The 23,084-nt window shown below is 50.5% G+C and overlaps 2 protein-coding genes across 3 annotated transcripts in view; both read right to left on the reverse strand.

Annotated features, from left to right (window-relative positions):
• The window catches only part of FBXL20 (F-box and leucine rich repeat protein 20), a 50,727-nt gene extending 48,012 nt beyond the window's left edge, over nucleotides 1-2,715 (reverse strand). Inside the window, exon 1 of one of the 2 annotated variants that reach the window (XM_033078776.1) lies at nucleotides 2,680-2,715. In XM_033078776.1, the coding sequence (XP_032934667.1) occupies nucleotides 2,680-2,700 (21 nt within the window). In that variant the 5' untranslated portion in view covers nucleotides 2,701-2,715. Of the gene's footprint in view, nucleotides 1-1,104; nucleotides 1,182-2,679 lie in introns of those variants that run through there. The other variant, XM_033078775.1, reaches the window with a different exon arrangement.
• Nucleotides 2,716-3,007: 292 nt separating this feature from the next.
• MED1 (mediator complex subunit 1) lies at nucleotides 3,008-22,879 on the reverse strand. Its single transcript, XM_033078779.2, is given in 18 exon segments — nucleotides 3,008-8,225; nucleotides 8,227-8,596; nucleotides 9,497-9,602; nucleotides 9,702-9,797; nucleotides 10,463-10,664; nucleotides 12,758-12,876; nucleotides 13,621-13,745; nucleotides 14,362-14,473; nucleotides 15,314-15,403; nucleotides 15,586-15,659; nucleotides 15,970-16,044; nucleotides 16,252-16,323; nucleotides 16,644-16,672; nucleotides 16,836-16,968; nucleotides 18,725-18,779; nucleotides 19,523-19,601; nucleotides 21,053-21,159; nucleotides 22,776-22,879. Coding segments are annotated over 18 exon segments (4,749 nt in total). The 5' UTR covers nucleotides 22,804-22,879; the 3' UTR covers nucleotides 3,008-5,348.
• Nucleotides 22,880-23,084: the final 205 nt, after the last annotated feature.

A 23,084-nucleotide genomic window follows, 5' to 3' on the forward strand; every position in this document is an offset into this window, starting at 1 on the left:
CCTCCGCTCCTTCCCGTCCTCTCCATCCCCCACCTCCCTGGAAGCAAATTTTTTTTATTTTTCCCCATTTCTGGGTTAAAAATAAAATTCAGCCCTCCCTGGGTGCCCCCCCCTAAAGGTTGTGGTGTTTAATTCTCAATAATTCCTGCTCCAGTATCAACTTGGAGTGCAGCAACACGTTGGCAGCGATCCCCCCTCCCCAAATTCCCCTGGGAGTTTGGAAGAGACGGGGGAGCCCCCAAAATGGGGAGGGGGAGACGTTTCACATCGGTACCCCCCAAATTCGGAGCCTTCAGAGCCTCACTCACAGCAGGGAGTTGAAATCAGGCAGGGGAGCCCCCACCCCAAAATGGATGGGGGGAAAGAAGGGTCACATCAACACCCCCCAAAATCGGGGGGCACAGCCCTGAGCACCCCCCGAATCCACAGACAGCCCTGGCAGAGCCTCCCCAACCTCATCCACACCAAAAATGGGGCAGGGAGAGGTTTCACATCAGCACCCCCCAAATCCAGGGACACCTCCCTGAGCTTCAAAGGACCCCAGCCCCATTCACAGACCCCCAAAAAACGGGGGGTGAAAAGGGGAGAAGTTTCACATCAGCACCTCCCAATCCCAGGGTCACATCCCTGAGCTTCAAACGACCCCAGCCCCATAAACAAACCCCCCCACCGACACAAACATCCCCCAAAAAAACGGAGGATGAAAAGCGGAGAATTTTCCCATCAGCACCTCCCAAACCCGGGGTCACATCCCTGAGTTTCTCCACGACCCCAGCCCCATTCACAGACCCCCCCACATCCACCGACAGAACATCCCCCAAAAAACGGGGGGTGAAAAGAGAATTTTCACATCAGCACCCCCCAATCCCAGGGTCACACCCCTGAGCCCCCCAAAACCACGCACGACCCCGACCCTCCATTCAAACAGAGCCCCCCCGGCTGTGCCCCAAGGCCGCGCTGCCCGACCCGCGATCAGGACGGATCCCAAAGCCCTCAGAGCTGAGGGGATCCCACACAAAACCCAGACCAGGCCACAAAACTCATCCGGGCCAGGCCAGGCCGGGCCGGGCCTCCCCCTTCTCGCAGGACCGGCCGGGGCCTCACCTCAAAGCGGCTTTTAGTGACCCCGTTCATCTCCCTGCGCATGGCGGGGCCGGCGCGGGGGCGGCGGGGGGCGCGGGGCCCGGGGGTGCGGGGGTGCCCGAGCGCGGCCTCCGCCCGGCGCCGCCGCCGCGTCCGCTCCGGCCTCAACTTCGACCCAAAACAAAAACACTCGGGCACCTGCCAGCAACGAGAGCGCTGATTGGACAGCGCGGGGCCGCGCGCCGCGGGGAGGGGGGGGAGCGACGGGGGAGGGAGCGGGGAGAGGAGGGGAGGAGGGGATGGGGGAGACGGGGATGGGGAGATGGGGCAGAGAGGGGAGAGGGAAAGAGGGGATGGGGAGGGGGGTCACGGCAGAGAGGGGAGGAAAGAGGAGTGGGAAGAGGAATGAGGGGTTCGGAGGGTCACGTTAGAAAGGGGAACCGAGGGGAAAAGGGAGTGAGGAGGGGACGGGGATGGGGGTTTGGGGGGTCACGGCAGGAAGGGGAAAGGGAAAGCAGGGAGGAAAAGGGAGTGAGGAGAGGAGGGGGACGGGAGCAAGACAGGGGATGGGAATGGGGGGTTTGGGGGTCACGGCAGGGAGGGGAGAACAGAGGGGAACCGGGGGAAAAGGGGAGGGGGAAGGAGGGGACGGGGATGGGGGTTTGGGGGGTGACGGCAGAGAGGAGAACCGGGGAGGAAAGGGGAGTGAGGAGGGGATGGGGATTTGGGGGGTCACAGCAGCGAGGGGAGAGAGGAACCGGGAGAAAAGGGGAGTGAGGAGAGGAATGAGGGGTCTGGGGGTTGACGGTAGAGAGGGAAACCGGGGGGGAAAGGGGAGTGAGGAGAGGAATGAGGGGTTTGGGAGGTCACGGTAGAAAGGGGAGAGCAGAGGGGAACCGGGGGGAAAAGGGGAGGGGGAAGGAGGGGGTGGAGGGTTTGGGGGTCACGGCAGCAAAGGGAGAGGGGAACCTGGGAGGAGAGGGGACTGAGGAGAGGAATGAGGGGTTCGGGGGGTCATGGCAGGAAGGGGAAGAGGGGAACCAGGGAGGAAAGGGGAGTGAGAAGAGGAGGGGGACGGGAGCAGGACAGCGGATGGGAATGGGGGGTTTGGGGGTCACAGCAGCAAAGGGAGAGGAGAAGCGGGGGGAAAAGGGAGTGAGGAGGGGACGGGGATGGGGGTTTGGGGGGTCACGGCAGGAAGGGAAAAGGAGAACCGGGGAGGAAGAGGGAGTGAGGAGAGGAATGAGGGGTTCGGGGGGGTCACGGCAGAGAGGGGAACCGGGGAGAAAAGGAGAGTGAGGAGAGGAAGGGAATGAGAGGTTTGGGGGGGTCACGGCAGCGAGGGGGATGGGGAACCGGGGAGAAAAGGAGAGTGAGGAGATGAGGGGTTTGAGGGGTCACGGCAGCAAGGGGAGAGCAGAAGGGAACCGGGCAGAAAAGGAGATGAGTGGGCCGAGAATGGGGATAGAGGATCCAGCACCGGCAGTGCCCCAGGAGGGGGTGCAGCACCGGGGCTGCCTCCAGGATGCGGGGCTGTCCCGGGGAGGGAGAGGGACCCACAACCGAGACTCTCCCCCCCCTCCCCTCCCCACCTACCCCGCAGGCCGCCGCCCCCATCGCGCCGCCGCGGGCTCCTCCCGCCCCCTCCCGCGGTGCCGAGCCCGATCCCGGCGGTTCGGGACCCCCCCAGACCCGCGGGGACCGCAGGATCGTCCCCCCGGTGTCCGGGGGGCTGCGGGGATCGGGGGTCCCGGGAGGGGGGGGGGGGCATCCCCCGCCCCTCCGCTTTCTTCCGGGAGCAGCGAGTTCAACCAATCAGCGCCGCGCGCCGCGGTGACGTCACGGTGACGTCATTGTGGCGGGAAAATCCAGCGTGGCGGGGATGCCCTCGGGTCCCGCCCCCCACACAGAGCCCAGGCCGCGCTGTACCAAAGGGGTTTATTCGCACGTAAATAAACATGTTCTCTGCAATATTTTCCAAAAAAAGTCGAAATTCCATTTTCTGCCCCCCCAAAAAACCCGCCGCGGGAGCCGGGATATTTACAATTGCAGCGATTTTTTTTTTCCAGCCAGGGATTTATGTACATCATGATAATCCAGGAAAGAACCAGTTTCTTTTAATCTCCGTGTTTGCTTCACCACCTGAGATTAAAAGGTTTGGCTTATATTTCATTTCCACTTTATTTTATCTTTCTGAATACTGAAAGATGTAAAATAATCGCGAATAAGCAAAAATATTCCAAAAATAAACCATTTCTCAGAGCCCCAGCATTGCCACCCCAAAGCCTCAAACAGGACTGACGTCATTGGAAGGGGACAGGGCACCAAAACGGGGTGAAAAGCTTTAAATTTGGGACTTGTGCCTCCCACAGGGGCTGAAGGAGACGTTGTTCCCTCTGTTCCCACCTTCCACAGGGGGAATTTTGGATACTGAGCTTTGGTCTGGGTGAGGGGAGAGGAAATGAGTGCAGCTTGTTCCTTTAAAACAGGTTTTTGTGTCGATTTTGCTGCTGAACGGGGCTCCCTTCCAACTTTTCCAGCAGGAAAACACAGCTCTGGCTAAGGACAGAATCCCATCCTGAGGGAATTCCCAGCCTGGATTCCAGTTCAAAGTGCTTCTTTTGGAAGGCTGGATGTGCCCTCACACATCTCTGAAGGGATTTTATGAAAAAAAAAAAGGGATTAAATAAAAGCAGGCAGCTCTCCAGAGGCTGAGCTGGCACCATTCCACACAGAGCCACTGGAGCAGGGTCTCCAGCTGAATTCCTGGGGGGGTTTTATTCCTGACATCCTCTTTGCAGCACCCCACAGCCTCAGGATTCCAACACTGTGTCAGGTTTGGGTTTAATTCCCATTTTCCTATCGTTTTCAAGCTCTGCTGAGGGGGAGGTTGTGGTGTGCAGGACACCAGGAGCAAGGGATAAATACTGGAAAATATGAGAAGGGAAAGTTCTCCAGGTTTGGGGGAAGTTTGGGAGAAATTCAGGCTCCCACACTCTGCAGGAATTAAACTGGAGGCAGGAGGAAGGGATGAAAAATCCCTACAATTAACAGGATAGTTGCCAACTTATTAAAAGGACTTTCCAAAAAGCTGGAAAGCAAAGAGCTTTCCTGGGATATTCCTGGGATCAGCCCAGGAAAAGGGAAATTTCAGTGGTTTAAATGACACCTTTTCATGCTGCATCCCCAAAAGGTGAAGCACAACCTCATTCCCACAGGGAAATCCACAGCAAAATCCAGTGGGAGCAGGATCCTGCTCAGTACATAATTCCAAAGGAGATGTGTTTGCAGAACTCCTGATTTCCCACATTCCTCTTCAGTGAATCAGATGAAACTGCTTTTAAAAATAAAACACTCTCCTGAGTCTCTTTTCCTTTCAGGGACCACAAGATCAGCCTGGAGAGGACGCCTGAGTCATGCTCCTAATTCCAGCCAAAAAGGGAAAATCCATCTTTTAAGGAAACCAACACTTCTGCTGCAGCTCTGATCCCAGCTGAGCCACTCTGGGATTGATTTCCAAGCTCCTTTAGCAGTGCCCCTGGGTGTGAGCACAGCTCCCAGCTCAGCACGAGGAGGAGATTCCAGGAAGCTCCTTGGTGCAGACAGGAGTCCCTTTTCCATCGAGATTTGCTGGAATTTCATCCAAAGCTGCAGAGCTGCCCAAATTCCCATTGGGGGAGCACAAGGTGTTTCCACAGGGAGGTGAATAAATAGCTAAAAGAAAATGGGAAGGCAAACCCAAGGCAGCAGCAATCCCTCAGAGCTGTGAGCTGGGATAAAATCCTGATTTCCATGAGGACACAGTGCCCAATGAATGAAGGAATGCCGTGGGAATAAAATAAATTAAAAAACCTCGTGGTTATTTTTTTTTTTCCTTCTTCCCAAGAACTAAAACCCAGCTCTAAAACATTTCCTAAAATAATTACTTTAAAACTTCCTACATCCAAAAGGAGCTTATCCTGAATGGGAAGAGGGCAGAGGGACTGGGATCTCCCAGACCAGCCTATGTCTGTTTGCCCCATTTGGGAGCTGCTCCCACATCCCCATTTTCCAGACAGGGATGATAATACTCATAAATCCAGCAAGAATGGAAGTGCCCACAGGTCACAGGCAGGGACCTCACATCCTTCCACACACACCTTGGTGGTCTGAAAACCTCAGAAATACCTTGGAAATACTTTTTTTTTCTTTTTTCCCCCTCTCTCTGTGGCAGGTTTGGCATTGAATCCTTCCTTCCCTCTAGCTGATGTGGGGAGGAGAATTAATTAATTACCAATTAAAGCAACATCCATGAGATCATCATCTTCCTCCCCGATGAGGAACTCGGGGCTGGCGCGGGATGGCCGCTCTGCCGCCAGCATCGCGTTGCCGGCCATGGCCAAGGACTGATCTGCAGAGATGGGGGATTTGGACCAGCTCTCAGGTTTCATCCCATGGGATTTCTTCTTATCCCTGTCCTTATCCCGCTCGCGCTCCCTGTCCCTCTCTTTGTCCTTCACTTTTTTCTTCTCCTTCTTGTGTTTCTTGTGCTTCTCGGCGCTGTACTCGGGCAGGGGCCGCACGCCGTCGTCGGAGCTGGGGCTGTTCTGGTAGGATTTCTCGGCGATGGAAGAGCCCGACTCGCTCTCGCTGTCGATGTTCTGGGGGGTGTAGGCCGGGGATTTGCTGTGGCTGGGCGAGCAGCGCTCGTGTTTGGGGGTGGAGCCGCTGATCAGGGGGGATCCGTAGCTTTTGGAAGAAGCCATCTGAGGTCTCAGGCCGTCCCCGCCTCCTTCCCCGGGTTTCTGCAGAGTTACTTTGGCTTTAATGCTGGGGGAGCCACCGTCGTGTTTGCTGATGATAATTTTGGCCACTCCAGTGCTTCCGACGTTTTTGGAATCCGAGTTCTTCTTGGAAGAGTCAACAGATCCTCCAGACACAGAGACCTTCGATTTCTCCTTGTCGCTCTTCTCCCGCTTTCCCTGGAACTCCCCTCCAGACATGTTGTGTTTGGAGGACATTGTATGGCTTGAGGAATTGGAACTGGGCCCCATCTGTCCATCCATGGGGTCGTCTCCGCCAGGCCCGCTCGTCACCACCCCGTGCTTCAGCTTGTCGATGACCGCGGTCAGCGATGGCTTCTTGTTCCTGCTCGGGGATTTGCCTTTGGAGCTGCCATGCTGGTTCTGGGATGAAGACATGGAAGAGCCGCTGGATGAGAAGGAAGATGATGAGGCCGTGGAGGAATTGGACGAGGGAGGCGGTTTCTGTGACATAGACCCGGAGGATCCCATTCCTGAAGACGATTTCATGCTCGAGCTCGATCCAGTCCCAGCCATGTGGGAGCCACCAGAGCCTGAACTGATGGGAGATTTCGCTTTAGACGACGGGGGAGTACCCGGGACGGGCTTCATGGGGGAGGCGAGTTTGTCAGAACCCCCCGAGGGTCTCGAGTGGGACGGGGAGATGTTTGGTTTGCTCATGGAAGGGTTCATGAGGGATGATGGCTTTCCTTGAGGTTTCATCTTGGTGCTGCCAGAGGCGGTGCTGAGGCCGTGCTTGGTGATGGGCGAGGAGCCCGGCTTCCCCACCGACTGCGCCGAGCCCTTGGACTGCCCCGACCCGGAGCCGCCCTGGCTGGAGTACAGGCTGCTGCTCATCTTGGAGCCAGAAGACCCTTCTGATTTGCTTTTCATTTTGCCTGAGGTTGAAGAGGAGGAAGAAGAGGAGGAGGAGGAAGAATGGCTATGATGGCTTTTGCTGCTGGAGGAGGTGACAGAACCACTGCTCGTGTACTGGCCGTGCGAGGACGGTTTGCCAACAGTCACTGTTCCTTTTGGGATCTGAATGGTGATTTTTGGAATAGGAGGAGTGGCGACCCCGGGAGGAGTCTGGGATCTGCCCGAACTCCCCGGAGATTTGGACCCACCTGTGCTTGCTGGTGGCGTGAAGGGCCTGTTGGATGAGCTGTGGGATGGAGATTTCCCATCTGTCTCCTGCTTCTTCCTCTTTGGAAGTTTCTCTTTGCTTTTGCCATCGCTGGATGGCGTCCGGCTGCGCTTGCCCGGCTTCCCATCCATGCCAGCAGCTGCCATGGCACTTCCAGACCCATTGCCTTCCTTTACCCGTTTCTGAGATTTCTCTTTTCCTAAATCCCCCGTGTTCAGCAAAGGGCTCTGACCTCCACTGTGGTGCTCCATGATGTCAGAGGACCCCAGTGCTTTGCTGGCAGCTGCAATAATACTAAAATCCACCGTATCGGACGGAGCGCTCCCCTTAAATTTATTTTCCCCCCCGTCAGCCCCCAAGACTTGCACCCCCAAATTAGTTAGAGCCTGGGGGGCATAGCCCTTGAAATCATCAGTGTCACCGCTCTGACTGCTCTCATCAAAGTATTCCTCCCCAAAACCACTCTGGCTCTGACTGTTCAGCAAGTCAGGGTTGAAATCTACCCCATCTGGAAAAAAATGGTTGGAGGAGTCGCTGTTGGGGCTCACAGCGGCGTCCGCGATCAGGTCAGCGGGGTCTGTGTAGGGATTCTCACTGCTGTTGGTCTGAAAAACATCGGGGTCAAAGAGGGCACTTTGTGAATGTCCTGAACTAGAAGAGTCTCTGACTGGAGTCCCAATGGGTGGGCAGTCCTCAGTACTGGTGGGCAGCTTGGAAGCCTCCTCTGCTATATCCGAGAGGATGTCGGTGACATCGGGCCCGATGCTGTCCGAGCTGGACAGGCGAACCATCCTCTGGATACTGGGCTGGGCGTGGGGCAGAGCCTGGGGGTACGTGGTGGGAGGAGTGCTGCACTGGCTGGGTGCTGGAGTAATATGAGGGGTGTCCAGAGTGTCTGCAGTCATGTTGACATCAAAAATGGGGTTCTGGGAGTCAACATCCATGGAAAAGAGCTCCCTCTGGAAATCATCCTCAGTCTGGTGCTTGGGTTTGTCGGCCGGCATGCGGGATTTTTTTTTCTTTTGCTTATTCCCCCCAGGGCCCATTTCCATTCTGGGGGAGCCAGAGGAAGAGTTCTGCCTTTCCAGAGGGCTGCTCCCATAAAGAGTGGAGAAATCCTGAGGGGGATTCTCCTTAAGAAGGTTCATGAGCATGGGGTGGTTCTTGGTGTTGCTGGCTGGTGAGGATACTGGTGGTGGTGTGTGGTGGGGGGGGGGTTGGACTTGAGCCAATGGTAGACCCCACATTCCCTGTGATCTGCAACAAACTAGTGAGAATAGGGTTCTGAGACACTTTGCTGAAGTCCTCCCCATGGCCCACCGAGTCATGCCTCTCTTTCATGCTTATGCTCATGTTAAACAAAGTAGTGATGGGCCCCCCAGGAAAAGTGTTGGTTGGGGTGGTGGTCCCACTCATTGGGTTGCTGCCTGTGGTCATGCCATACCCTGGGCTGCTGGCTGGGGGCAGGTTTTTCTTCACCATGTCTTCAACTGTCTCTGCAATGAGGGACAGGGCTGGTGTGTCAGCTTGGATGGTTTCTGCTTTCCTACGGATGGCTCTCATGGTGACAGGGATGGACATGCACCTGCAAGACACAGCACAGGGTCAGGGTGGGGCTGCCTGCCCTCAGCAAAGCTCACTGGGCAGCTCTGACACCTCCAGCAGGTAGAAAAGGAGCACTCAGGGGGTTTGCACAGCAGCAGCAGGTCCAGGTTTTATGTCCTGCTGTTGTTGCAATCACAGAAGGAGAATTAATCAATTATTTCTAATAATTGATAGCTGAGAGATCATTATCTGGTAGTTAAAAAGCACAGGGTGCAATTATAGAATGGGCCTTAAATCCCATCCAGAGCCACTCTCTGCCATGGGCAGGGACACCTCCCACTGTCCCAGGCTGCTCCAAGCCACATCCAGCCTGGCCTTGGACACTGCCAGGGATCCAGGGCCCCCACACCCTCCCAGGGGGGAATTTCTCCCCAATATCCCACCTAGAACTACTGTTTCAGTTTAAAGCCATTCCCCCTTGTCCTGTGTTCATGAAGGACTCTGGGTTGTTACTCAACAACTTTATCAAAGCTTGGCAGGCCTGATTTCCTACAACCTTATAAAAATCCCTGGATGGATCAGGTTGGAAGAGCTTAAAGCCCATCCAGTCCCACCCCTCTGAGCTTTTTGAGCTGAAAAATTGGTGGAAACAGCACATTCTCCTCAGGGATATCAGGTCTGTAATGTGCTGAAAGCAAAACCAGTGGTTCCCACTCTAAAGGGGACAGCAGTGTTGTGCCCTGTGAATGTCCTGCCCTGTTCTGAATGTGGCTGAGGTGAGGGAACCCAGATAAAAACCCTGATAAATAGCTTCAGTTCAATGCCTGGCATTGAATTTTCAGCATGGCTCTGACTTCTTCTCTCCTACAAACAACCACAGAACTGCTGGATAAACACAAGATGGAGCAGAGCTCATCTGTGGGACAAAATCCCAGCTTACCTTTGAACAACTTTGGCAATGAAATCATCTGTACAGATGAGGGCATCAGACAGCCCTTTGTACAGCTTACAGTTCACATGGCTGGAGTCCTGCACATCCATCACCACTGCAAGAGAGCAGGGAGCCATCAGAATCCTGCACACAGGGTGAGGAAATCCTGCCAGCCCTCCCAAAAACGCTGCTCCTGCTGCCCCTGAGCACTCACCACACACCAGGGAGTCGTTCACAGGGTGTTGGAAGGAGACACTGAAACAGGAGTCAGAGAGAGGACAAACTTCAAACTGCAGGATCCCAGGAGAATCTGAAAGACAAGAGAATCATTAACTGAGGGAACAGTGGAGATGAACCAGAGCCTCAAAACCCCCACACAGATGGGAAATAAAATAAGGGAGGCTTTAGGAGGTGATGGTGGGCAGGATGGTTGGGACAGACAGATTTGTAAAGTCAGGTCTTGGAACTTGTGGTTTATTGTAAATGGGCCCTGCCTGGAGCTGCCAGCCACAGCTCAGAGCAGGACAGAAAGAAGGTGGGAAGTAAGACAAAGAGCTCAGAGAGTGAAGTTCCCATTACAATAAATTTTCTGTGCTGAATATTCTAATTTCCACTAACCAATCTAACATAAGATACAAATCCTACAGCATTCACACACAGCCTGTAAGAATCATTGCATTACCATGCTGTGTTACAATTTAAACCCTAAAAATTTCTCTTTGGAACCCTTCTGCCAAGCCAGCAGGGTCTTCTCTAAACCCTGGACCTACCTGTAAGCAGAATGAATTGTTCATTCAAGAGGGGGTCACTTTGAGCTGGACATTTTATTGTTTTCTATTTATTGGTATCCCAAAGATGGGTTTCATTTCAATCTCACTTATAATTTCCATATTCCCAAAATCTTTTTTAAATCTATTGATAAGGTTTTTCTGTTTCATCCTCCCCAACACACATCCCTCTGGAGGTGGCACCCACCTTCCTTCAGCACTGTCCTCTTGACACAGCTGCCAATGAGGGTGTTGTAGGCAACCTGATGTCTGATCAAGTTGAGGATCAGGGGCACCCTGCCAGGGTGCTGGAAGGCGATTTTGCTGAGCAGAGTTCCCTGCAGGCTCCGCCCGTCCGGGAGAGGAGCGTCCTTGTTCAGGAAGTAACAGTGCTGCTGTCCTGGGAGAGCCTGACAAAAAAATAAAATCCCTGCTTCAGAGGGGAGAACACACAGTGTCTTGGGTTACAGTACAGGGTGTCATCAAAGGGATCTGTTCTGTCACCTGTTGAGTGTGGGGCAGTGATCCTGATCTCTGTGGGAGATATTCTGCTAATGGGCATCCATTGAAACCAGGCAGGGCAGTGTTCTTTATCTCATGGGATATCTCCTGTTCATGGCCATGTTTATAAACCAGGCAGGGCAGTGTTCTTTATCTCATGGGATATCTCCTGTTCATGGCCATGGTTTATAAACCAGGCAGGGCATTGTGCTTTATCTCATGGGATATCTCCTGTTCATGGCCATGGTTTATAAACCAGGTGGGTCAGTGTTCTTTATCTTTTCACAACCCATCCTTCCCCCAGCCAGTCATTTTCTGCTCATGGCCATTGAGTCCCACTGTGGCACTGATAAAATTACTGCATCCCATTGGGAGTTGCTCCAGCCAGGGGGAAGAGCCCAACATTTCTTACCAAGATAAAAACAGAGGTTTGGGACACTAAGGGAGCCCCTTTCTCCACTGGACTCCAGAGGAAAACCGGATTTCTCCACATCCCCACTGGAGCTTGGGAGGGAAACTGCACCTTGTACAGGAGCACTGCTCCAACTGAGCCACATCTGTCACTGCAGGAGGATGCAGCCACCATGGGATGGGACTGCTGCCAACACCCTGCCTGACTGATGGGTGTCAGGTTGTACTCTGACTGTGTCAGGGTTTGGGGTTTGTTCTTTGTAGTGCTGTATTTCTATTTTAATTTCCCTAGTACAGAACTGTTATTCCTAATTCCCATATTTTTGCCAAGAGCTGCTTGATTTCCAAATTATAATGATTTGGAGGATTTACATTCTCCATTTCAAAGAGAAGCTCCTGCCTTTCTCAGCACACACCTGTCCTCCAAACCAGGACACCCAGCAGTGTCCAGGTGTCACTGACACCTCCCTGGTAAGGACAAGCACTGAGGATGTTTCCTTTTCAAACACTCAGGACATTTTCCTTTCCTGTCACTCTGAACAAGGAAAACATGATTTGAATTCCTCAGAAGTTCTGCCCAACAGCATTCATTCTTCCCACTAGAACAGTTCCAGGCTGATTCATTCCCTTCTGGGGAGAGACTCCTCTCACTCATGCACAAATTTCAGGATTTCTCCCAAAATGCTGCAATTCATTCAGGCACACCTCACAAAAGGGAGGGACAGACCCTGGGAAGGCTCAGCCCCTCTGCTCTCCTCCTGGAAGGTGCAAGGAGTGGACAAGTTTTTATTTAATGAGGAATTAGATCATTATTTTTAGACAATGACTAATAAATTTACTTTAAAATTAGTTTTAGTTGCTATATTGATAGGGTCAAATTGCTAAGTTAAAACAACTGGAATATTATTTTGATGAAGAAAATACTTGGGTTTACACAAATTTTTTTTAGGTAGAATTAAGGCTTGGCTGCTGTTCAAATTTTATTTTGACATTTTTCTTTCAAAAACAAGATTTTCAAGAACAAAGTTATAATTAAACATTTTAGGGTGAGGAAGAAATTAATTTTTTTAGCACTTTGTTCTTTCTGAAGTTTTTTTTTAGGCTAGAGATATCTTGAACCTGGTAGGCTGCTGGAGTGTTTTTGTAATAACAACTGGGAAAACCATAAGATTAATAATTCAGAAGAGCTTTTTAATGAAGCTCAGATTAGAACTTTGAAAAATACTTAAAACTGTGAGACAGCACAGGGTCGGGTTATTGGAGACTTGTTGAAAATAAGAAAAATAATTAATAAAAACCAAAAGTATATTAAATTTACAATTTATATATTTGATTAAATACCTAATTTTTCTAAGTACCATGGTCATCATGGAATGGTTTGGCTTGAGAGAACCTTAAATCCCACCCAGTGCCACCACCCCAGATTGCTCCAAACCCTTGAGACACTGCCAGGGATGGGGCAGCCACAGCTTTCCCTCCCTGAAATCCTAACTGAAGAACAAATTTTGTGAATAAACACAGAGCCCACGTTGTTGGAAGACCCCTGGCACAGCTGAGGAGGTGGCCCAGGCTGGCAGGAGGTGGCACTTACGGCGTAGAAGCGCATGTTGTGGTTCAGGGGCAGGGGATCAGCCTCCTTGGACAGCTCAAACTGCGTGATCAGCTCGTACAGGGGCACAAAGGTGGGTGCTGTGTCGAACAGGGGGATACCTGAGGGGACAAGAATGGAATGATGGCACCTGGCAGCCAGGGCTGGAAGTTTTGCTGAGTCAGGGCTGTAAGTTTTGCTGAAAATCCCAAGCAACTCCCCTGGTACAGGTTAAAAATCAGCAGCATTTACTGACAGAAAAGAGAGAACATTAATAAAACAGAGAACATTAATAAAAGCCCAGAGAGGTGTCAGCCAAATCTGAACTCTGGCACAGGTTAAAAATCAGCAGTATTTACTGACAGAAAAGAGAGAACATTAATAAAAGCTCAGAGAGGTGTCTGCCAGATCTGAACTCTGGTACATGTTTAAAATCAGCAGCATTTACTGACAGAAAAGAGAAAACATTAATGAAAGCCCAGAAAGGTGTCAGCCAGATCTGAACTCTGGTACAGGTTAAAAATCACCAGTATTTAGTGACAGAAAAGAGAGAAACTTTAATAAAAACCCAGAGAAGTGTCTGCCAGGTCTGAACCCTGGCATAGCTTAAAAATCAGCAGCATTTACTGACAGAAAAGAGAGAATATTAATAAAAGTCCAGAGAAGTGTCTGCCAGGTGTGAACCCTGGTACAGGTTTAAAATCAGCAGCATTTACAGCCAGAAAAGAGAGAATATTAATAAAAGCCCAGAGAAGTGTCTGCCAGGTCTAAACCCTGACACATGTTTAAAATCAGCAGTATTTACAGCCAGAAAAGAGAAAACATTAATGAAAGCCCAGAGATGTACCTGCCAGGTGTGAACTCACCTGTGCAGCTCTGCAGTTTCTGGATGAAAGCTCGAGACACCGGGATGGGACGTGGGAATTTCAGGAAGAAACAAGCTGGCAAATCCACACTGTTGGCACTGGTGATGGAGGAGAAAGATGGAGTTCTGCAAGATGGAGGGGACAAAAATGCTGTGAGCTGTGGATGATACAATTCCTCCAAAGCCATCTTCCCCTGGAACTTGCTGTAATAGATAAGGTATCCTAGATACCAAGGTTGAGCCAAATTCCTTAAGAATTTGGTCACTCTCTAACACTTTGGAAGATAATTGGTTAGAAATTAGAATGTGTAATTGGTCAGTTCACCTTTAGAACTTCTCACTTAGATTGGATGCTGTTCTTTGGATAAACTTTTATTGGTTGTAGTTTGAATCCTCCCTGAACTTATAAATATGGTTTTGTTCTGAGAGAATCCCTGCTTGACCTTTCACATGAAATAAAAGTTTTTGTGGAATTCACAAGTAAGGCCTCTGGTCTTTCTCTGCTGGCTAAATGTGAGTTTTCTGAGAGAGCTAAATGTTATTAGCACTCTCTGGTCCTGGTAAACACCACCAGGGAGCAAAAAGGAAGCCACAGTGAGCTGATGTTTGCTCAAATCCATGTTGTTACACCTCAAAAGTGAAGGCACTCCTCAGAATCACCTCAAACAATTTCTCAGCCTAGAGGCAGCACAGAATTCACAAATTGCTGTGACAATCCCCCCAGAGAGTGCTGGCCCCTTACCCTTTGCTGTCCACAGGATGGGAGCCCATGATCAGGGGAGCAATGGGCAGTTTGTGCATGGCCATGGTTCCCTCCACCGTCACCGCCACGTTCATGCCCAGCGAGCGAGGAACTGCAGGGGGAAGCAGCACAACCCAACAGGGAGGTGAGCTGATGGAAAAAAAACCCCACCAGTGGCAAGTTTTGGGGATGAAATGTGAATTAAGTACATTCTCCATCCTTGGAAGTGTTGGATGGGGCTTGGAGGAACCTGGGGTAGTGCAAAGTGGCGCTGCCCATGAAGGGGATGAGCTTTAGGGTCTCTTCCAACACTAAATATTCTGTGATTCTATAAAACATCACTCTGGCTTGCCCCACAAGAATTCAGTTCATCCTCAGAATCAGAGACAACAGCCAAACTGCCTGTTCTACCCAAAGCTCCATTTCCCTCTTGCATCATCCTCAAAATATTTTCCAAACACATCTGTGAGTTCATAGTTTGCTCTTTGCAAAGTAAAACAAATAATGATTTTTGGATAAATTCTCCCTCTTTTTTTTTTTTCCTGACAAGTGGAGTTTGGTTTTGGCATTGTAACAAGAGCCAGATGTCCATGCCTCAAAATAATCTTCCAGTGGGATGGGAGAGGCACAAGGCTGGAACCTGGGATAGAGGAGGGGATTGGAACTGGATTGTCCCAAACCATTGTGGGATTTTTATGTTTTTTATTCAGATAACAAAACAAATCCCATGTTAAAATGAGATTCACTGCAAGGGAAAAAGGTTGTGCCTGCAAACTGGGACCCCATGAGCCCAGCTCCAACTCCAGCACACAAAAACCTGAGTGCTCAAAAACCTGAGCTCATGAAACCCATGAGGATTTAATTAAACCCATGAGGGTTTAATGTGCCAGTGATTGTCCTGCTGGACAGGTTGGAATTCTGCTTCTTTCCCTCCTTCCAGCAGCTCACCTACCATTGTTCTCATGCAGAACCACAGGAGCTCCAGTGCCATCCTCAAACAGATCATAGGGGGACACGTAATATTTGAGGTTCATCAGGAGACCTGGGGGAGAGAAACTCCTCATGAGGCATCCTGACAAATCAGCCTGGCCATCCACAAACACCCAAAAACTTTGTCCCTCTTGTATTTTATTATTTTCCATCAGTGAATGTGAAGCTGTCACCCATGCTAGGGTCAGGAATAAATAAATTGTTGTTAATTAATTAATTTTTTTTAAAGTGTACCTCCACTCCTGGGGGTGAGATAACCAACACTGCCATGGAGGATCTTGTCCAGGGGGTTTGCATTGGTGGCTTGCCTGCAAGAGAGGCAATCACAGTCTGAAAAAGGTCAAAATTCACCTGCTGAGACTGATTTCAATTCAAAATTCACATTTCTGGCACCCAAAGATGGATTGATGCTAAACTTCAAATTGTACATGCAAAACAAAAGCTGCAGAGTGGCTCTTTACCACAGAATCTACAGCAGTGAAACATTCTCAATTTAAAACACAGAACCACTGAATCCACCCAGGTACAAACTTTTTATTTTGCCTTTTAGACTCTCTTCCTGCAGTTAAAAAGGAATTTCTCAGAGCTCTAAGCATTTATAAATATTTATAAACTTACCAGTACATCCCAGCCATCTTTTGGAGATCCAACTCCAAGGACTGCAGAGCCAAGTACATTTTAGTTTTAAGTTTGCTTAGAGAAAAAAAAAAAACAAAAAAAACCAATAAAATATAAGAAAAATAATAAGAAATAATAAGAAAATATAAGAAAACTTGAAAGGAACTGTGTAGTGCAAACCTACAAGCTTGCAGGGTTTTTTTTTATATATATTTAATATGTATAGGTATAAATAAATGTATTTTAGGCTTGTTCCATTTTATAAATATATCCTGGACTTACTTGTCCCCTGGTAGCTTATACAGGTTCACAAGTCCCCTCAGATGCTTTGAAAAACTCATCAAAATTTTTTCTCTCTGAAAGCAAAAAGGGAAGAAAAGTTACCAAGTATTCAGATTACTAACAGATAGGTTTCATTTTCAAAAGTGACATTAGCAAAGATGCAAAAAAAAAAAAAACAAAAAAAATTTTTTTGCTACATGAAAATGTGTTCTTTAAATGATTCAGCTTTGAAGACACTTGCAGAGCAGCCACAATCACAAGATCTGAGCCAAAATGAAAAAATCCCCTGGAGAAGTGAGGAGCAGAATTTTATGTGAAGAATTTTATGTTTCCAGACATCAAACAGAGCAAAGAGAAACCTGTGAGAAAACACAACAAGCCCTGTCACTCACCTCAGGTGTTGCACCAGCTCTGGACAGCTCTGAAAAGGAAACAACACAAAGGTGTCAGTGTGGGGTGCACTAGAAGGAGCAGCAAGGGTGTAACTCTGAATTTAAATAAAATCCATTTTCTCTGTTAAAAACAAAGGGAGCTAAGCAGGAATGCCAAAAGCTCAAGGGTTCCTCTTTGCCAGGAATACCCACCACGGGGTTTTCTCCATGGTGAGCCACCTTGACATCACAGAGCAGCCCTGTGGGGTCCAGCTGCACCTCCACATAGAACATGTCTGAGGTGATGTAACACTCGGTGCCGTTGGCGCTCAGGTGGGAGCCGAGGCTGCGCAGGGAGCAGGAAAAAAATCGCTGTGAGATGCACTGAAAACAGCACAAAATCCCACAATCTGAAGGACACAAAACCCCCATAAAACTCCCACAAAACCACACAATCCAAGGACACAAAACAACCCCCACAAAACTCCTACAATCCAAGCACACAAACTCCACAACCCAAGCACACATAGACTCAAAATCCAAACTCACAAAACCCCATAGTTCAAACAAAAACCCCAAATCCAAGCACACAAAACCCCACAATCCAAGCTTACAAAATCCCCAATTCAAATTCACAAACCCCACAATCCAAGCACACAAAACCCCACAATTCAAACAAAAACCCCAAATCCAAGCACACAGAATCTCACACTCCAAGCACCCAAACCCCACACTCCAAGCACCCAAACCCCCCAATCCAAGCACACAAACCCCACACTCCAAGCACCCAAACCCCCCAATCCAAGCACACAAACCCCACACTGCAAGCACACAAACCCCACACTGCAAGCACACAAACCCCACACCCCAAGCACACAAACCCCACACTCCAAGCACACAGAATCTCACAATCCAAGCACACAGAATCCCCGATTCAAATTCACAAACCCCCCAATCCAAGCACATAAAGCCCCACCATTCAAACAAAAACCCCAAACCCAAGCACCCAAACCCCACAATCCAAGCACACACAACCTCAAAATTCAAACTCACAAAAACCCCACACTCCAAGCACACAAACCCCCAACCCAAGCACACAAACCCCACACTCCAAGCACACAAACCCCACAAAACCCCACACTCCAAGCACACAAACCCCACACTCCAAGCCCACAAACCCCACACTCCAAGCACCCAAAACCCCAATCTAAACACCCAAACCCCCCAATCCAAGCACAACAAAAATCTCTCAATCCAAACACACCAAACCCCACACTCCAAGCACACAAACCCCACAATCCAAGCACACCAAACCCCATAACCCAAGCTCAGAAAACCCCACAATTCAAACAAAAACTCCAAATCAAAGCACACAGAATCTCACACTCCAAGCACACAAACCCCCCTAATCCAAGCACACAAACCCCACACTCCAAGCACCCAAAACCCCCAATCTAAACACACAAACCCCACGATCCAAGCACACAAACCCCCACACATCCAGGCACACAAAACCCCCTAATCCAAGCACATAAACCCCACACTCAAAGCACCCCAACCCTCCAATCCAAGCACACAACCCCACACTCCAAACACACAAACCCCACACCCCAAGCACACCAAACCCCACACTCCAAGCACACAAACCCCACACTCCAAGCACACAAACCCCCACTCCAACCACACAAACACCCAATCTAAGCACACAAACCCACACTCCAAGCACCCAAACCCCACTACCCAAGCACACAACCCCACACTCCAAGCACACCAAACCCCACACTCCAAGCACACAAACCCCACACTCCAAGCACACAAAACCCCACACTCCAAGCACACAAACCCCACACTCCAAGCACACAAACCCCACACTCCAAGCACACAAAACCCCACACTCCAAGCACACAAACCCCACGATCCAAGCACACAAAACCCCACACTCCAAACACACAAATCCCACAAAACCCCACACTCCAAGCACACCAAACCCCACACTCCAAGCACACAAACCCCACACTCCAAGCACACAAACCCCACACTCCCAGCCCCACAAGGCCCTGCTGTGGCAGGGCAGCAGGAGAATTCTCTGCCCTGGGACCCACCCGCTCTGCCTGGCGATGGACTCCAAGCGATCGGTCATGGCAGGCAGAGATGACACTGCAGGGAGGGAACAAAAACCAAACTTTAGGGGAATGATCCCACATTCCCTAAGGAATAAACCAAATCTCAGCTGGTTATTCCTTCCCACTGTCCCATGTGCACAAATACAGACAGGAGGGTCTGCACAGAGAAACCCAAATATTCCCAAACTGCAAGGAGAGAATGGAATTTCCTCTGCAAGTAGGGATGGGCACTGACAGAATCATGGAATGATTTGGGTTGGGAGGGACTTTAAAGCTCATCCTGTCCCACCCCTGCTATGGCAGGACACCTTCCACTATCCCAGGTTGTTCCTGGGATACTTCCAGTGATGGGGCAGCCACAGATTCCCTGCACAAAAAGAGGATTTTCCCAATAAAAGCAGCACAGCCAGCCCTGAGTGTCCTGCCTGGCACTGAGCTCAGTGTAACCCAAATATTCCCAAACTGCAAGGGGAGAATGGAATTTCCTCTGCAAGTGGGATGGGCACTCACAGAATCATGGAATGATTTGGGTTGGGAGGGATTTTAAAGCCCACTCAGTCCCACCCCTGCCATGGCAGGACACCTTCCACTATCCCAGGTTGTTCCTGGGACACTCCAGCCACAGATTCCCTGAACAAAAAAAGGATTTTCCCAATAAAAGCAGCAAATCCAGCCCTGAGTGTCCTGCCTGGCACTGAGCTCAGTGCTGATGAACCCCTGAAACACATCAGCAACACCCTGTGTGGTTTTTATGGAGCACACAGAGAACACACCAACCTTTCAGGGCCTTCTGCAGGGTCTCCAAGCAGCTCACCAGGTGCTGGTGTCCCCCTGAGTTCAGCACCACTCTCTTTTCCTTGGGCACACAGAAGAAAAAAAAGATCATTTTTTTTTCCTTGGTCGTCAGTAGGAGGGAATTAGGCAACTTTTGAGCAGTCAAGTGAGGTTTATTTAGATAATTAAAAGCAGACTAGGTTTCACTCCTAAATTACAACATCTTGATTTCTGTAGGTGAACAGTGTCTGATTGCAAGCAGATTACAAAGGCAAGCCTGGTATTCAGTTATTTTTTTTAAAGCAACTTGCCCAGCTGCAAGAACAGAATGCAACAACTTTTTATAGGAGAGTTTTAGATGAGGTGACAGAAAAATCAAGAAGCCAGGCAAACTTTTAACACCTGATGATGGGCAGGAAGCTTTGCTGGAGCTCTCCCTTCCCTCCTGCTCCTTCTTCCCCAACCCTGACCAACATTTCAAACCCATTTTTGACTAAGCCAGCACTGAGTAAACAAACTGCTCCACAAAACAATATCCTGGAAGGGTGAGAAGCAGAAAATACAAGTTGGACTCTTTTCCTAGTGCTGAGCTGGCAATTACAGTAATTTCATGAATATAAGCCACATGTTACAATCCAGAGTGTGATCAAAGGTATCTGTTCTGTCACCATCTGCTGAGGGTGGGGCAGTGATCCTGATCTCTGTGGGAGATATTCTGCTAATGGGCATCCATTGAAACCAGGCAGGGCAGTGTTCTTTATCTCATGGGATATCTCCTGTTCATGGCCATGGTTTATAAACCAGGCAGGGCAGTGTTCTTTATCTCATGGGATATCTCCTGTTCATGGCCATGTTTATAAACCAGGCAGGGCAGTGTTCTTTATCTCATGGGATATCTCCTGTTCATGGCCATGGTTTATAAACCAGGCAGGGCATTGTTCTTTATCTCATGGGATATCTCCTGTTCATGGCCATGGTTTATAAACCAGACAGGGCAGTGTTCTTTATCTCATGGGATATCTCCTGTTCATGGCCATGGTTTATAAACCAGCTGGGGCAGTGTTCTTTATCTTTTCACAACCCATCCTTCCTCCAGCCAGTCATTTTCTGCTCATGGCCATTGAGTCCCACTGTGGCACTGATAAAATTACTGCATCCCATTGGAAGTTGCTCCAGCCAGGGGGAAGAGCCCAACATTTCTTACCAAGATAAAAACAGAGGGTTTGGGACACTAAGGGAGCCCTTTCTCCACTGGACTCCAGAGGAAAACCGGATTTCTCCACATCCCCACTGGAGCTTGGGAGGGAAACTGCACCTTGTACAGGAGCACTGCTCCAACTGAGCCACATCTGTCACTGCAGGAGGATGCAGCCACCATGGGATGGGACTGCTGCCAACACCCTGCCTGACTGAGGGGTGTCAGGTTGTACTCTGACTGTGTCAGGGCTTGGGGTTTGTTCTTTGTAGTGCTGTATTTCTATTTTAATTTCCCTGCTAAAGAACTGTTATTCCTAAGAGCCCAGCAAGCCTCACCATGACCTGCCGCACCAACTTCATGGTTTCTGTCCAGGGCCGGTTCTGGCTGTACTTGGTGTGGAGCCTTTCCAGGAGGGAGCTCATCTTGTTCAGCTTCTCAGCCTCTGTGACACAGCAAAGAGAAGTTTTACAGATCATTTTAGGAATACAACACTTTCCACCCTGAAGATGACTTCAGAGAATTTGCTGAGTGCTGGTTTAACCCCAGACCTCGAGGTGAGGTAAATGTTCTGGAAAAACTAAAATACCATGAAAATCCTATGGAATGCCTGTCTGGAAAATGCCCAGCTCCTGTTCTGCACAATCCCTGAGTGGTGAGGCCCCAGCAGGACAGGATTTCCATGGGGCAGGAAGCTGAGGCTGTGGGAACACGGGGTTAAAGCAGTGAGGTGGAATTTTGTGTCCTGGATTCCCCCTCTGTTCTCTCTCCCAACTTCTTGAAACTCCTTCACACCTTCCATCATCAAAAACTTCAATCAATCATCCCAGTTGCCAGTTGTCACAATTCTGTGAGTAGCTGGAGCTGTGCCAGGGAGGTTTAGATGGAATTTTGGGAAGGTTTTTATCCCAGAGGGTGCTCAGGCACTGCTGAGGCTCCCCAGGCTTCAAGGCTGCCAGAGCTCCAGGAGTGCTTGGAAAACACTCTCAGGCACAGGGTGGGAGTTTGTGGTGCCAGTGCAGGGATGGGAGCTGGACTTTGATGGGTCCCCTCCTGCTCAGGACATTCCATGAGCCCACAGTGAGCTCAAACTGAGGGCTGAGCCCCTCAGTGCTCCAGACAGGGGATGAGGCAGTGCATGAGTGACCAAAGGTGACAAAAAGGACATGGCTTTCAGGAACACTCAAATCCTGGATTTTATTGTCAAGAAAATGACATTTTAGTGTCACCTCACAGGATGCTGTGACTTTCACCTGCCAAACTTAAACTTCCACGGTTGGGGTTTCTTATTGAGCCCACAGACCTCACACTGAGTCCTCCAAATCCAAGTGTAAGGAATAAATGAATGAATGTGTGCTGGATGTTTTGGATCTCCTACTCTGGAGCCATTCCAAACCACCTGTATCCCTGCTCTGCCTTGGAGTGGATGATCTCCAGAGGTCCCCTCCAACCCCAGCTGTTCTGGGATTTTTGTACCTCTCAGCTGCATGGATGCTGAAGGTGAGAAGGGACCCCTGGAACTCCAAGCCAACAGCAAGCTGTCCAGGATCGCAGAGAGGGTGGGGAGCACCTCTGCATCACCCAGCCCATCCCCTGGCAAGGCAGGGTCACCTGGAATGTGCCCAGGTGTCTGTGGAACATCTCCAGAGAGGGACACTCCCCACCCTCCCTGGGCTGCTGTCCCAGGGCTCTGCCACCCTCCTGCAAAGTTTTTCCTCGTGTCGAGGTGGAACTTGTGCTGCAGCTCTTCTCCTCGTCCTGTGGCTGAGCAGCACTGACAAAGCCTGGCACCATCCTGTGACACCCCCTGGAGACATTTGTATGGATTTAGGGGATCCCTGTCACCCTTCTCTTCTCCAGAGAAACCAGGCCCGGCTCCGCGCTCCCTCCTCACCACAGACATGTCCCAGACCTCAAATCGCCTTTGTGACCCTCTCCCGTTTCACCTTCCCGGGGCGACACCTCAGCTCCAGCCCCGCATCCTCGGACCCACCGGGCCCCCCTCACGGATCCTCCCTCACGGGGCCGGCGGGAACCCCGCGTCCCTCACGCCGCACTCACCCTCGGCGCTGCCCGGTGCTGCCTTCATATTGCAGGTCCGGGGCGGGATAGAGAGAGGAGAGGGGATCGGGAGCGGGCGGGGAGCGGGGGCGGCGGCCGGGCCGCCCTCGCCCTCACACGGCGGCGGCCGCCGCCATCGCTGCGCCCGCGGCTGCGCTCCCGCGCTCTCGCGAGACTCCGCCGCGCCCACGGGGTGGGCGTGGCCGCAGGGCCAGCACGCCCCGCCCCCTCCGCTTCCTGGAAGCGCGGCGGTGCGCCTGTGTGGAGCCGTAACGGAGCTTTAACCGCCCGTTACCCGGCGGTGCGCCG

Source organism: Catharus ustulatus, chromosome 23 (genome assembly GCF_009819885.2).
Source record: "Catharus ustulatus isolate bCatUst1 chromosome 23, bCatUst1.pri.v2, whole genome shotgun sequence".
NCBI lineage: Eukaryota > Metazoa > Chordata > Aves > Passeriformes > Turdidae > Catharus > Catharus ustulatus.